The 15934-nt window shown below is 54.7% G+C and overlaps 1 protein-coding gene across 2 annotated transcripts in view; it reads left to right on the top strand.

The window, feature by feature from the left end:
• The window catches only part of TRAPPC9 (trafficking protein particle complex subunit 9), a 509314-nt gene that overhangs the window by 387845 nt on the left and 105535 nt on the right, over positions 1-15934 (top strand). For both annotated transcript variants that reach the window (XM_082601297.1, XM_082601296.1), the window contains one exon: positions 11501-11653. In XM_082601297.1, coding sequence (XP_082457423.1) covers positions 11501-11653 — 153 coding nt within the window. The remainder of the gene's footprint in view (positions 1-11500; positions 11654-15934) is intronic.

The following is a 15934-nucleotide window of genomic DNA, read 5'->3' on the forward strand; positions in this document are numbered from 1 at the left end:
CACACAGCCTGCCGCCCAGGCCTGGAGGGCAAAGGGAAGGGGGACCGCAGGCCCGGTGTGCGGGGTGACGCCGGAGTGAGACGGGCCTGGAGGGGAGCACCCGGGAGGTGGCGTGCCTCTGGTGTTGGATGTATGGAGCGCCAGGTGCTGGTGGGAAGGTATCGTGTAATAACAATGGCAATGAAAGAACGCGGATTTCTAAAAGGCTTTCTTATTAAGAATACACTGTCCAAATTAATCCACAGATCACCTTTTTTTTTAGCTAGATCATCACATGCTCATTTTACAGATGACAAACTGAGGTCAGTGTTCAGGACACTTTCCGGGGGTTACCCTGTCTGCTGGTGAGAGAACAGAGTCCAGCAGAGGTGACTCACCTGCCTTTGGACTCCACCCTGGAGCCTGGTTGGCGTCTGCAGGGCGCCTCTGACCCTTTCTGGACACGCTGTGATGGGAGGAGGCTTTGCTCCAAGGACACGGGGCCACGTCCACCTTCCAGAGCGCCCCACTCTTCTGGCCCCCAGGGCCACACACGGCTCTGAGGTTTCCTTTTCTGGAGGATTCGGACACTGATCGTGATAACATTTATCGCCGGGGTGGTTGTGAGAATTAGGAGACGTGATTGTAGAGAACCCAGCAAGGAACCTGGCTGTGAGCAAGGTCTCGGCAAGGGGACCACCCCCCACCAGATGCAGATTCAGTGCCAGATGCCCCGTCCCCTACCTGAGACCCTCCTTTCCTCGATGTCCTAGTTAGGTAGAAGCAGACATGCGTCCTGTGGAAGGTGGGAAATCTGCATCCCAAAGTAGAAAGATTTCTGTCCAAAAAGACTGATACAACACAGTAATGTTTTGTAGGTTCAGCTCCACTTAACAGGGGCGTTTTTATACAAGGGAACTTTAATTTCTGCGGAGGATAATTGAAGTGTTATTGTCCTTCAGCAAATGCAGTATATTTTCACTTACCTTTGACACTGGCAATATACCAGGATCCTTGCACTCCATTCTGATCGTTTTAACTGTCTGATCCATCTGTAACTGTTCTACAAAAGCTATTTTAGGGTTATTTAACTCTGTTGGTTCTTTTGCTTCTGATTAGCTTGATGAGGGAAACTGCCATGGTCTGTCTTAAACCCAGATGTCAAAAATACTTCCACGTATTTCTCTCACGTCCTTTCTTTAGCAGCATCTGCCAGGAAAAAATCTGCCAGCGATGTTCCAATTTGTTTCCCTCTTTCTCATCTCCCTGGGCCTGGGGTTGAACCTGTGAGCAATCCTGGCTCCGCCCTGTGTTTGCCAAGTGGAGTGGGTTGGAACCCCACCCCCAAACAGCAGCAGCCCCCTGCCCCCCTCCTTGTGCGACCCCAGGGGATGCAACGAGGAAGGTTGCCTTCTCATTTTGGAACCCTGGACCCAGGCCCTGGGCTTTGGCTTCCCGGCAGCCTCCCTCCTAGGTGTCCCCTGGACAGGAGGGAGGAGCCAGTGCCTCACCCGTGGATGCTCCTGTGTGCACGGGAGGCCTCTGGCTGCCAGGGGCCAGTGCAGCACAGGGAGGAAGCTGCTCCGGGCTGCCATCCCCACCTGGGCTCTGTGGAAGGACGTTTGTGTCCAGGAAGGCCTGACCCTTGGTGACCACACCATCACCTGTGCCTCGGTTTCCTGATCTGCTTTGTGAAGACAGTAAGACCGTTTGAAGGAGGGCGTGTGTGCTCACTGCAAATACTCAGTAATCGCTCTCTCCCTCTGTAGTTTCCTTTTCCTCTGCCTCCTTCAGTCTCTCCTTTTTGTATTATTTTTAAAAAAATTTTCCTTTGTTCTTAAAACTAGCCTTTGACATTCCTTGCAGCATGGGTCCACCTGCCTGGCGGTGCGGCCATCTACTCGGCCATAGCGAGCAGGGCGTGTGCACGCTGATGTGCGCCCTGACGAGGCCATGGGAGCCTCCGTGGTCTGTCCATGCTCACCCCTCTGGCCTCGTCCCCCCCAGGCCCCTCTGAGCAGCCGGACTGGTGTCCGGGGAGCCGAGCCAGCGTTCACGCTCCGTCACAGCGTGCCCTGCCACTTGTGACGTTCCCCGCACCCGGGATGTTCCCTCCTCACCTCACCCCCGGCTCCCAGCCCGAGCAGCTTCAGGGACAGTGGGCAGGACTGGTTATCCCTTTCTACGCTGAGGAGCACCCGAGCATCCCTGTGGCATAGCACTTGTCAGCTCATCACAAACCTCACAGCCCATCTGCCCGAGGTCCATCTCCCACGGGGAGATGGGGACTGCTTCGTATTCGCCCGTGTCCCTGAATGCCAAGCGCAGGGCCTACGTCGTGCCGACCGCTCTCTGAGTACCATCGCACTGGTCCCAGGTGGCTGGTCCCAGGTTCCCTCCTCAGTCTAGCCCGGCCAGCACCCCACTTGAACCCTAATGTTGCTCACAGCACATCCCACCCTGGCACGTTGGCTGGCGGAGCTGTGGAGTAAGGTGACTAGGGGACGACAGTGATGTGTCCCATCAGCTCGTGTCCCTCGGACGCAGTCACTGACCTGCAGCAGCTGTGCAGGATCCCGACTTCGTCAGGGTGATGGGGTTGCCAGCCGGGACCCGGGCTGGTGCCCTGACCCTTAGGTAGCGGCCGCCCCATGATGCAGCCACATCTTCTGCAGGGTGATGGGAGTGACGCAGGCTCCACGATGGGGACGCTGCTGCCTTAGATCTCCCTCCCTGGCCAGCACGTTACTCTGGGAGAACTCAAAGGAGCCAGAGGTGCCCGAGCGTGTGTTAACGCACCCGCTTTTCACTGAAGGATGCATGGCGGCCACGGCCCACCTACCCCGGCAGAGGCTCCTGCTCTGATCTGAGCTCCTCGGTGGCTTTCCCAGCCCACCAGAGTGGAGCACGGCCCTCGGGGAGAAGCGGGGACTCACTCATACCAGGCAGAGTGGGTCCACCTGCCACTTGAAAGTAGCTCGTTTCCTACTACGGTTGGAAGCACGCGGGAACTAACCCTGATGAGGCGCCAGCTGTACCGTGGCTGGGCCCTTACTTGGGTTAACTTGCGTGTCCCCCCCCTAGGAAGGGCCCCCGCGCTGGCCCAGGACGGAGGCTCCCAGTGGGTAACTCGCCAAAGACACAGCTGATTAGAGGCAGGCTGAGGCAGAAGCCAGGTCTTTCAGACTCTAAAAGAATAGCAGAAAACCGGGAGAGCGTCTGATAGGTATTTTGATCTTCGTACAGACTTCCCCAGAGTAGTCAGTGAAGAGCGTTGGAGAAAACCCCAGGCTCCCCCTTAGAGACCCAGCAAGTCCAGGGAACCATTGGAATGATTTCTGGCGCTCACCGGGGAGGGAAGGCCCTGCTTCAGCCAAGCTCGTGCTGTGCTGGGGGACCTGTGAGTCCGGCTGTGGAAAGAGAGGGAGAAAGATGAGGGTAGACGGGCAGGAGCTGTTGGGGTCTCCCCACCAGCCTGTGCTGTGTGGGGCCTCTGGGAGCAGGGGGGTGAGCTGTGGAGGATGCAGGGCTGAGGACACAGCGAGAGGCTCGGATGCTTTCGTGTTAGCCTCGGTGGAATATTCTTTGTGATTACAGGATAGTGAAAAGAATAAATAAAGTACCTAGCATTTACCTGGCGTTTTTTTGCTTCATAAACGCCATTGTAAATGCTTTCCTCTTTTGATCTCAATCCACTCTAGAACTTTTTTTTCTTTTTTGCTTTTTTGCGGTACGCGGGCCTCTCAGTGTTGTGGCCTCTCCCGTTGCGGAGCACAGGTTCCGGATGCGCAGGCTCAGCGGCCATGGCTCATGGGCCCAGCCACTCCGCGGCATGTGGGATCCTCCCGGACCGGGGCACGAACCCGCGTCCCCTGCATCGGCAGGCGGACTCTCAACCACTGCGCCACCAGGGAAGCCTTAGAACTTTTTTTTACCTCCCCCCAAAAGTAATAGCTGTAATTTTGATGACCAATTATATGCCAGGTGGTCCAAATTCTCCACAATCCTGACTAGTCCCCATGTCAGATACCCATTTCCCATGTGAGTTCTTAATCATCACAGGTAACTGGGCTGCCAGAGGGACCTTACAGCCCACCTTTCTGGTCACAGCACATACCCCAGAGGACAAGAAACTGTACTGTGCTCCCTGTTCATATGGCCTAACTGCTTTGTACAGCCTCTGGCCACCAAGCTCCTAGGTGACCAAGCGTGGAGTTAGAATCCAAGTCTGTGTGGCTGCAAAAAGCCCATGCTCGTTCCTCCACACAGTTCTCCATCCCAGAGGGTGCTGTGAAGTCAGGTGACCCGCCCTGGATCCCACGTCCCGACAAGAGCAGAGTCGCGCTTGAACCCCTGCCCACTGGCCTGCCACCCCGCCCCTTCCCACCGCACTACAGAGGCCCCGGCTGTCCCTGCCTCTGCCGAACCCTGTGGCAGGGATCCAGCAGGCCGGCCAGCCCTGTTTAGTTGGCAAGGCCCCCCCACCCCCTGCAGGAGGCCTAGCAGAGAGAAATCAATGAAAAGTGGCCCCGGAGAGCCGGGATCCAGCCCTCACTCTGCTTCCCGCGGTTTCAGGGGGATCAGCTGGCAGCTCAATGACGTTAGGAGTAAATCTCATCTTATTAATTAAGCACTATTTTCTGCGCCGAGGAAGGTACTTAACGGGTCCCAAAACAATTGTTCATGTGCAGAAACGCAAGGTACGGGGTTCTGCTTCCGCAGAAACGTTGGCTGAGATGGAAGGGGACACTCCCAATGCTTCAGAGCCAGCGCCTCTGGACATTAGAAGCATTGCTTTGTTTCTTTTTCTCTAATACAGAATAGACTCATATCAGTTTTATACAGGAGGTGTCGGCGTTCCGGGGGTGATTCGGAGGCTGCACCTATGGCTGTGGCGGAAGCAGCCCTGGCCCGGAGATGGGTCGGCAGAGCCCTGGCCGCCCTCAGGGAGGAGGAGGGCAGGACGCTGGGGACAGTGGGAGCACAGTGACACGGGGGTGCCCCAGCCGGCCTGAAAGGCAGCATGGGAGGCAGGGAGGTTTCTCAGGGAGGCTGGGTCTTGGAGCGGGGGAGTGGAGTTAGCTGCCTGGAGGAAGCGGTGAGGGCAGGCGAGGGGCCCCAGGAGGGCAGGTCCTTGGGGGAGGAGGACTGTTTGCCCTCAGCTCGCCCGTCTGTAAGATGGGGCAGTGCCCTGGGGTCCCCACGTGTGGACGACGGGGGAGCACGTGTATGGGGGGGTGTGAGGGGGGACGCCACGTGGGGTCCCTGGTCCTCTTCTCCTGCGGAACCAGCTGGTCCCTCGCCCACGATCACACGACGCAGTCATTCTTCCGAGAAGCTGTCTCGGCAGCAAGAGGCCATGGTCCCCACTCCAGTCCCTGCCCTTGGCCTTCGCTGAACTCACAGAAACCCAGGCAGGAGGTCAGTGGGCCCTGGACAGCCTCCAACTCACAGATGAGGAACTGGAGATTCAGACAGGCTGGAACCTCAGAGGCAGACTCGGCGATCAAGAGAGGCCAGGATCTGTCTGACGCTGGCACCTGCTCAGCTTTCTCCCCTCCAGGTGGATCCCACCCTCTGCGTGGTACGAGCTAGAGGGTGGAGCCCTGGCTCCCAGGCCTGTGCTCATGTCTGAGCTGCACTGACCCTGACGAGCGCTCTGTCCTTCGGCTGCATCAGCCCGGCATGTGCCCGGAGCGCGGGGAGCAGGGACATGTCTCCGGACCCACGTCTTCGCCTGCTGCGGGCTTTGGGCCGTCCAGGCCGGGTTAGGAGTCCTCGGCCCCATTGGCCTTCCCTGTGGCCTTGGGCAGCACGTGTGTGTGATCCCTCCAGGGCTGCCGTGGGGACGGACGTAGGTGGTGGTGGTGGGACACATGCTGGGCCCCCCGTGGCCATGGGTGCTGCCCCTCTTGTGTTTGGTGCGATCCCTGATGGTGCTTTGAGTTTTAGAATACAGTTCTCTTCAATTAAAAATAATAATAAGGAAGGTGTTTGTTTTTTTTTAAAATATAACTGATCTGTGAGGCTTAAGGTGAAAATGATCTTCTTGGGTGTGATCCAGGTTGTCAGTGTTGATGCCATTTTCTTGTCTGCCAGAAGTTCTTCTCATTCAGGATGGATGACTCTGGAAGGTTGGCTGCTTCCCTTTCACTTGGATTGTACTTCATTATAAAACAGAGAAATAGGCTGGCGTTCTGCATAGTCAAATAGATTCCCGAAGGATGCGCCACATAAATTTAGAATACCATCGTATAACTATCAATTATCTCCCAATGAAAGTTCAATTTAATTATATGTGGATAGTCCTTCTAAATCCGACTCCTTGATTTGTATTTAAATGTCATCATTATGACTTCCCTGGCGAGGTTATCAGCTGTTCAAAGGCTGAATCATATGATATGGTATTTTAAAAACCACCGCTTTTTTATAGACTCTTCAAAAATCACAGCACCTTTTTTTAGTGCCAACTCTTGACTATTATTGTCACATTTGGCCATAAAATTAAACGTGAAAATTGGCATTCAATAGCAGTATTAATTCTATTTCACTCCGACGCAGCAGAGATGAAGAGAATTGAATAGTGGTGGAGACTGTACGGTTAGGAGGCTGGGGGAATTCGCTAGGGCGCCGGGTCAGCATCAGAACTGCATTCGGGTCCGAATCTCAGCTCTTCCGTGAGCAGCTCAGGTTATTTCCTTAATTTCCCAGCCCCTTAGTCTCCCCATATGTAAGGTGGGATTGATAATCATGACAGTGGCCACTGTTTGTAGGATGCTATGGCGTGCTGGGCACTTGCGGACCGTCTTACTTAATCTGCACAAAATCTTACAAGACGGGGCTTATTAGCCCCAGTTTGGGTGCAGGGTTTTGCACTGTGAGGCAGTGCCGCCCTTCCAGGGGGGTTTGTGCTCTGCACGAGCCTTGTGGCGGAGCTGACCTCTGATGGCGTGATCACCAGCACTGAGTAAGAGCGCTGACCTCTCGCCTGCCCTCTAGGTCACTGCTGCCGACTGCATTCCACAGAGGTGCTCAGGGAAGTGGAGGGCCACGGCCAAGGTCATGTTCAAGTCGGGGCAGAGCTGGGGGTCCAGCCCAGGTGGTCTGCTCCCAAGCTGGGGATCCCTGCTCTGTGCCCTCTGCCGCCTCGGTGCCCATGGGGTGGACGTGGGCTGCCGTCCGGGGCCTCAGCTCCCTCCCCTCCGGGGGCCGCTGCAGCAGATGGTCTGTCTCCCTCCCTCCTCCCTCCTCCTCCCCTCCCTCCCCTCCCCCTCCGCTCCCTCTCCCCTCCCTCCCGCTCCCCCTCCCTCCCCTCCCCCTCCCCTCCCCCTCCTCCCCCTCCTCCCTCCCTCCCCCCTTCCCTCCCCCCTCCCCTAGGTGGCTCTGGGTTTCCCGTCCTCCTCTCCACAAGGGGCTCCCAGCAGCTCCACTTCAGTTCCTCCATAAGCGGCCCTGACGGCTGTGGGGCCGCCTCCTCTCTGAGCAGCTGCTTTGTGATGGGCTCTGGACCTGCTGCGTCACCAGGGAGCACTGTTGCCCCCAGTCAGGGGGCCCCCTGGCATGTCTGCGGGTGGACCTGGAGCAAGGGTGCCTCCCAGGGCACCAGGCTGTGGCCCGCCCTCTGACAGTGCTGGCCCTTGGGACCGGTGTGCGTGTCACGGTGGGCGGAGAGCTCACGTGTGAGGACTCGGCTCTGGGAGTCGAGCCCCTTCCTGGAGGGGAGGAAGGAGGAGGGTGGCGGGGCTCAGGACCGTGCCCCAGGCCCACGTAGATAGAGACGCAGAGGTGGACAGTGCTCTTCTGTGGTTTGGGGGAGTAGTCCTCGGGTCCTGGAGTTGCCACCCTGGCTGCAGGATTTTAAGCAGGGTGCCCCTAGGTGAGTCACTCAACTTCTGGTACCTCGATTTCGTCATCCGTGGGAGAGGAGGGACACTGCCTTTGGGACACCTGCTGGCAGCACACATCCTGGGGCTGCTGGGGCAGGAGGGCTATTGTATGTTTGGGGGTGCGCTGATTCTTGTGTATGGCAGGCCCGCGGTCACCGGGTCTGTGTCCCACGCCGGCTCTGAAAACAGCACGAGCAAAAACCATTACCTTTTAGGTACTCTGCCTAAGCAGTGGAGAGCCAGATACAGCAAAAAACAGAGCAGCGCTGAGTCTGAGCGGCCAGCTCCTGATGGGACTGCCAGCTCTGTGACACTGGGCAGGTGGCTTATGCCCACAGAGCGTCATTGCATCTGTAAAAAGAAACAAATCACACTCATCCTCAGGCCACAGTAAGAAAAAAGGTGAATGTATATTGAAAATACCTAGCCCAGGACTGGGTATGTGATAAGTGTTCATTGCATTTCATTTTTTTCCCCTCTTCTGTTCTGTGGGCACACCTGGCCACACTTTCCTGAAGGGTGGAGATGGGTCATATAGTATGACGCTTACGCAGTCAGAAATTGTTTGAAAGAGCCCCCCCCCCAAGACGGTCACACAAATATAATCCTGGTGGCCAGTGTCCAGTGTGCGTTCTGACCCTAAGGCTGCTGAGAGCCGGGCCTCTCTCCCTTTTTGCATTCGACCAGAAGAGAGCTGGGTATTGGGATGTGTCCACACCCATCTGACAGGTGACAGTTATTAGTTCTTTTTGAGTTATCAGATGATGAGCTGAATTTGGCCTTTTTAGTGAAACTTAGGAAATATTCTGACCTTTTGTTTGAAGAGAGCACTAGTTTGCTCCGGGCTAGCTTGGAAGTAGGAAGCGCGTCTGCCGGGTGGGAAATTAGAAGCACTCCGGCTGCTCTCACAGGGGAAGAAAGATAAATGGCTAATAAGCTCCTGAAAAAATGTGCAACCTCAGGAGTAATTCAGACAGACCTGCAAATTAAAGCATCAGCGAGGCAGCATTTTGCCTCTTACTAGCACAGATTAAAAATTGATCATCGTCAGTATTGGCAAGGGTGCAGAGAGAGGTGTGCCCACCCGCCCTGCTTGGGGCATGTACCTCAGGAAGAAGCTCTCTGAGAAGGAACTTGGTCCTCTGCCTCCAGACCTCAAAGGTTTTCACACCCTCAAATCAGTAATTCCGCCTCTAGAATGGAGTCTAACAGGCAGTCATAAATGCAGAGAACAAATTTAAGCACAAAGATGGTTGTTACGATTTTTTTTACCAGTAATTTTTTAAAGAATGGAAAATACCTGAAAGTATGAGAAATAGGGGAATTGTTAAGTAAATTATGATACAGCCATATGATAGAATATTCTGCAGACTAATTTTTTAAATTAAATATTTATTTATTTATTTATTTTATTTATGGCTGTGTTGGGTCTTTGTTTCTGTGAGAGGGCTTTCTCTAGTTGCGGCAAGTGGGGCCCACTCTTCATCGCGGTGCGCGGGCCTCTCACTGTTGTGGCCTCTCCCGTTGCGGAGCACAGGCTCCGGACGTGCAGGCTCAGCGGCCATGGCTCACGGGCCCAGCTGCTCCGCGGCATGTGGGAGCCTCCCGGACCGGGGCACGAACCCGTGTCCCCTGCATTGGCAGGTGGATTCTCAACCACTGCGTCACCAGGGAAGCCCCAGACTAATTTTTAGTGATGCGAAATTGCTCATCCTATATTAAGAGAAGAAAGCAAGTCTTAAAATTATGTGTATATGTATGTGTGGTTACATATATTTAATACTTATATAATGACTTGTATGTATGCTTATATAATGATTTAAACTACATTAAACTACAAGTGCTTAGAAAAAAGACTATAGAATTAATATATCAACCTTAGAGTATAAGATTGAGTGCTTTTTCTTTTGTATGCTTTTCTCTATTTTCCAGCTTTTTACAGTAAGCCCATCTACTTGTATAATCTGAAAAGAAAAGTAAATGTAATTTTCTGAAAGTGGTCCTTGCTCTGAAACGCACTGTTTCTGCACTTACACAGAAGTGCCTCTAACTCTTGAGTAGCTGACCCTTAAACGTCACGCTCCCGGCCAAATGCTGTGCATTTACCAACGTTCCAGTAGTCCTTTCCAAGCTCTCAAGACCTCTTCCTTGGGTTTAATCTTATGTTTATACACCCTGAATACCAGTTCCTGGTTGTTAAAGCAGAGGCTCCAAAGGCCAGTTAGAGCCTGCTGGGGCTCAGCAGGACATCTTGGCCACAGCACAGGCTGTGAAATAAAAGAAAATGCCTACTTTTACACGTTGAGTGACAGTCATCTTCAGGGCCTGACACGAAGAAGCCCCCCTTTCTCCCCCTCTTTCTTTATCCATCCATGTAACACATGTTTGTTGAGTACCTGCCGTATGCCTGATTTCGTGCCAAGAGGTAGGATTTCCAGCGTCAGTAAGACACAGCCCCTGGCTATGCGCCTGTCAGGGGCATGGGAGTGGGAGTTGGAGGCCGGCTGCGGGCGGTTAGTGAGAGCCCGCCTGCCTTCTAGAGACCAGGGGCTGTAGCACCTGGGGACGCAGCTGAACGTGGATACAGGTGTGCGGGCTGGGCAACAGTGGCGGTGGGAGGGAGGTAAACGCGGGCCTGGGGTGTTAGGGAAGGATCTTCATTCACTCATTCATTTCTTCTCTGAACCGGTTACGACAGTGTGCCAGGCAGGCATTCTTCCAGGCCTGGGAAACACTGGTAAACAAGACAAGAGGATCTCTGCCCTCAAGGAGCTGAATTTTGGTAGGATTGACAGAGAGTTAACAAATCCAGAAGTAAATATTTACAGCTCATGGTAAATGCTATTGCAGAAGTAGGCGGAATGCCGCAATGGAGAATGGGGCGAGGGGAGGGATGAGATGGAAAGCCGCTGTGGAGAGGTGGGCTGGGAAGGCCTTTCTTAAGCTCAAATCTAAAGGATGAAAGGCTCCAACTGTGCCAAGGGTCAGGAGAAGAACATTCCCACGCGGGGAGCTGTGGGCACAAAGACTAAGGGAGGAAGAGCCTGGTGTGTTCTGGAAGCTGCCAGAAGGTTGCGAGTGCGGGACACAGCAGCAGTGTGGGAGGCTCTGTAGAGGATGTTGTACTTGCGCCAAGACCTGAAGGGAGGGTGGGGTCCTGGGCTCAGGGGCTGGAAGTGGGCAGGTGGGGAGCTGTGCGACTGGCGGAGCACGCGGGTTGTGTGAGCAAGTCCATCTGGCCAGGGGTGAAGTGCTGCACGGCAGGCAGGGCTCTGACGACGAGGCTGCAGCTCCCCCCGGGCTCTTGGGGCCCCAGGGGTAAGTGATTGCCAGGCCGCCTCTCTGCGAGTTTTCCCTTGCTTCCTCTCTGCCTTACCCTATTCCAGAATTCAGATTTCCTTCTGGAGTTGGACACTCTGACTGTGTCTTCCGTGCTAAACGGTGTTGAGCCAGCTCTGAAGCTGGTGCTACCCTGGGAGTCAATTATTTCATTTTCTTGGAATGAATCGGTTATGAATTACTAACGATAATGATTCATTATCCTGTCTCATGCTGGCATGGGCTGCTTCTCCAGCAGCCCACAGAAGAAATTGCCCTCCTGATTAATTCTCTGCTCTGTTTCCCCCTTCTCTTAGAATGGCTATTCAAGTGGACAAGTTCAACTTTGAGAGTTTCCCAGAATCCCCTGGGGAGAAGGGGCAGTTGGCAAATTCCAAGGAGCTGGAGGAGGAGAGGCAGGAAGCCCGAGGCCTGGAGATCAACAGCAAGCTGGACATCCACTGGACCATCATATCCTTTTCCCGGTGCCCACCCCGACCTGCGGACCCCCGAGGAGGACCCCAGAGGGGTCAGCTGTTGAGCGCTAGCCACAGATAACTCAGAAACGGCATGGCAGGGAGATACGGACTAAAGAGTGGGCATTTTCTTACCCTTCCACCACGTCCAGGGCCCCACGAGTGAAGTACAGGCTCAGGATGAGGAAAGGCCTCCCTGGGGCCGGTGCTGCTCTCACCTGGATCACGTGTTTCCTGTCAGCATTGAGATCTGTGTTAGTGACCGGTTCTAACGGCCACCTATCACTGCTGGGCTTGGGGTCGGGAGCTTCCACATACTGACAGCTGAACACAGGTTACGATTTTTGGGGAAACTGAAATCGGGCTGTACAGCTCAGCAAGGCGTGCACATGCCATCTTGAAAAGACTGGGGTGGGGGCATTAGGAGGACTGCACTGAAAAAGACGGTTTCATAAAATAAGTGGTCCTGCCTTGAGCTTCCGATCAGTGCCTGGCTCGCGGTAGACACTCAGGTGGGTGAGTGGGACTCTGGAGAAACCTCAGGTTCACTTATCCATCTACGTGTTTTTTCCAGCAGTCTTTACTCGGTGCCTGCTTTGGGTTGGGTGTGTGTCAAGTTGCCTGAGGGACCGCAGTGCGCAGGCGGGGCCTCAGGGGGTTGCCCGGCCCCGAAGAGGGTGTGCGTCATCTGAGGGTTAAACGCACGGCTGGGGAGCAGGGACAGGGCGTTATGCCAACTGTTGTGAGGTTCAGAGGATGAAGCTGCTGGGCGCAGGGCAATCAGGGGCGGCTTCACAGAGGGGGTGTCGCCACGGTGGGCTTTTTAAGGGTGAGTAGAAGTTTATCAAGGGGATGGGGTGGGAGATGCCCCACAGTTCGCATGGTGCGAGAGGATGGCTCACTCAGGGCGTCTCCCAGGAAGGGGCAACTCTGATGGGAACGTCTGTTGATTACCTTGTTCACACACTGGTTCTGTGGAAGTGGGATAGTCACAGGCTGTTGTGTGGTCTCGTCGCCCTGGATTCTGGAAGCAACCTTAGGCTGCAGGAGGCACGGCTTCCAGGACCGAGGCAAGTTCCTTCGCGCCAGCTAACATGAATCTGGGCTTGGTAGACAAGACCCCTGTCTCTGAGGAGCTTGTGACAGAAAAAGCACTGTAGATGGAAGCCTTTGAGAACCAGACGCCAAAAAATAGAGCGCTCAGGGGCTCACGGAGGGAGCCTGGCATGCATGGTGGAGTTAGGCGTTTGTCTTCTGTACAGAGAGAAGTGAAAAGGTGGGGGGCCGCGGGAGGTGCCCTTCCCTCGGTGACCCCACTTCTCAGCAGAGTCAGGGTCCAGTCAGCTGGCGCTGGTTGAGGGAACAGAGTGTCGTAGCACGGAGGAAGGCGGCACCCACGCCGCGTCCCAGGCTCGCTGCATCCGTCACCTCTGTCAACTGTTCACACCTCTCTGGTCGGCACCTCTCACGGTCCGCTGGGGAAACAGGATCTCAGCAGGGTGAGCTGACTCACCCTGAGTCCAGCCAGGAAGTGGTGCAGCCAAGGACGCACCCAGGTGGGGTGGCCGGCACCAAAGCGCTTACCGCCAGTCCAGGTCCCCATGGGGAGCGTGGTGAAGGTGCTCATATCCTGTGGCGGGGAGGGGGGCGGGGGGCGGGCGGTCGTAAAAGGAGGCCATTAGCGCTCAGTCGTGGTGTCTACGTCCTGGCACGAGCCAGGAGGGTCCTTTCTGGGCCTTGGGTTGCGGAGGCTCCGCACCTCCTGTGTGGAGCCGCGCTGGGTCCTGGAGCCTTGGCTTCATGCAGGGGCTCGTGCAGAGCCAGGCAGGCCTGGCTGGCACCCGTGGAGGGAGGGGCACTGTGCTCGGGCGCCCTGTGGGAAGGGTTCATCCTTCTGAGGGGTCTCATTCTGGGACTGGGGGGCCCTGCCTCCCCAAGTTTCACGGAGACTGGGCCTCACTGGGAGCCAGGGCGCACGGCAGCACCTGTGAGTGTCATTTCCTGGGTGCTGCCTGCAGGGGTCCCACATGGTCCTCGGCACCTGCTCAACAGCTCCCAGGGTGTTTCTCACCCCGTCTTACTGATGCAGCTGCCTCTGAGTTCCTGCAGACAACGGGGAGGAGCCAGCACTGAACCCCTCGGCCTGCTTGAGCCCACGGTCCTTGCCTTCTAATGGGGTTATATTGACCATCAAAACTCTTAACGTGCTTTGAAAACTATTATTGAAAACGTACTGAAATGTCTTTGGGTTTCTCTCCTTTTAGCCTTGATTCTTTCAAGAAGCTGACTTCCCTATTTTGTGTTCGATTAATAATTCATGCTGCAAATCCTTACTGAATGCCTACCATGTGCCAGGCACACCTGTCTCCTAGTTTAGGGATTGGAAGACTGTCCCCAAAGGCGAATTTGAGTGAAGAGAATTAGCATTACGGACATTCCCTCCCTCCCCGCTTCCCATCCTATCTGGTAATGACATCTGGCATGGGATGGATAGCAGACTTTTGCTGTTGTAAACCTAAATTCAAGCAGATGGAAAGACCAAAGATTGAATTGGCTAATTATTTCATTATGCATTTTAATATTTTCTCAATATTTAGACTTCATAAAAAATTTGAGCCTAGTTTGACACCCATCGTAGTCATAAAAATGGCCCGTGTGTAGCACGTAAGGCTGGAGAGACGTGTTTTAAAGGAAACTGGCTCTTGCAGTAGGTGTGTGCACACCTGTCTGGGTAATATCTGCAACATCCAGATAAGTGGCAGGGACACCGGGAGCTCCAGACCCACTCTGTACCTGGCTAACAGACTGTACGTGTTGCTGTTTCCATGTGCTGAGCCCTGGAGATGCCCCCAGTCTGCAAGAGGGGCAGACGCAGAGACGGGCACTCACGGTGCAGCCCGGGAGGGCCGAGACAGCTCTCCTGTGGTGAGGACCGGCAGGGCTGGAGTATTGTTTGTTTTTTTTTTACATCTTTATTGGAGTATAATTGCTCTACAATGGTGTGTCAGCCTCTGCTCCACAACAAAGTGAACCAGCCACACACATACACATGCTCCCACACCTCCCCCCTCCCGCGTCTCCCTCCCCCCCATCCCACCCGTCCAGGTGGTCACAAAGCACCGAGCTTCTCCCCCCGTGCTATGTGGCTGCCTCCCACCAGCCATCTGCTTCTCGCCCGGCAGTGTACATACGTCCATGCCACTCCCCCACCCCGTCACAGCCCACCCCTCCCCCTCCCCACATCCCTAGGTCCATTCTCTAGCAGGTCTGTGTCTTTATTCCTGTCTTACCCCTAGGTTCTTCATGACATTTTTGGCACATATATACAATGGAATATTACTCAGCCATAAAAAGAAACGAAATTGAGCTATTTGTAATGAGGTGGATGGACCTAGAGTCTGTCATACAGAGTGAAGTAAGTCAGAAAGAGAAAGACAAATACCGTAAACTAACATATATAAGGGCTGGAGTATTCTAAGCACATTCCAGAGCCTGACAGGCACTGGGGACCTGAGTTGTCCCCTGTGACTGGTTGTCCAGAATGCAGACTGGGCAGCAGGGGCCGGGCGTCTCTCAGGCTGTGCTGAGGAGTCGGGCTGACCTGCCTGCCTCCTCCCCCCTCCCCCCTCCCCCTCCCATCCTTCCCCCTCCCCCCCCTCCCCTCCTTCCCCTTCCCCCCTCCCCTCCTTCCCCTTCCCCCCTCCCTTCCTGAAGACAAGGGTTAGGCTCTGTGGCCTCTTCCTTCAGGTCCTGCCCGCAGCAGCCCGTGAGCATCGACCTCCAGGGCTCTCCAGCAGAGCCCAGCCTCCCTGCAGGCCGTGATTTCAGGTCCCTCCTCTCGTCTGACCTCTCCCCCTGCTCTGTGAAAGATGCAGGGCAGGCTTTATTTTTATTTTTACTTTTTAATTTATATTTTATTGAAGTGTAGTTGATTTACAATGTTGTGTTTATTTCTGCTGTACAGCAGTGACTCAGTTATACACATATATGCATTCTTTTTCATATTCTTTTCCATTATGGTTTACCCCAGGATACTGAATACAGCTCCCTGTGCTGTACAGTAGGACCTTGTCATCTATCCATTCTGTATGTAACAGTTTGCATCTAGTAACCCCACACTCCCAGTCCACCCCTCCCCCGCCTTGTAATCCCTCCCCCCTTATAATAAAGGGCAGGCTTTATTACAAGGAGCCTGGTACCTGGCTGAGAGCCAACGCAGTCCAAGGGTCCCCGCAGGCTGCCTGGTGGGTCAGGAGACCCACCTCTGCAGGGACA

The sequence above is a fragment of the Mesoplodon mirus genome (assembly GCF_964341445.2).
Source record: "Mesoplodon mirus genome assembly, chromosome: 16".
Taxonomy (NCBI): Eukaryota; Metazoa; Chordata; class Mammalia; order Artiodactyla; family Ziphiidae; genus Mesoplodon; species Mesoplodon mirus.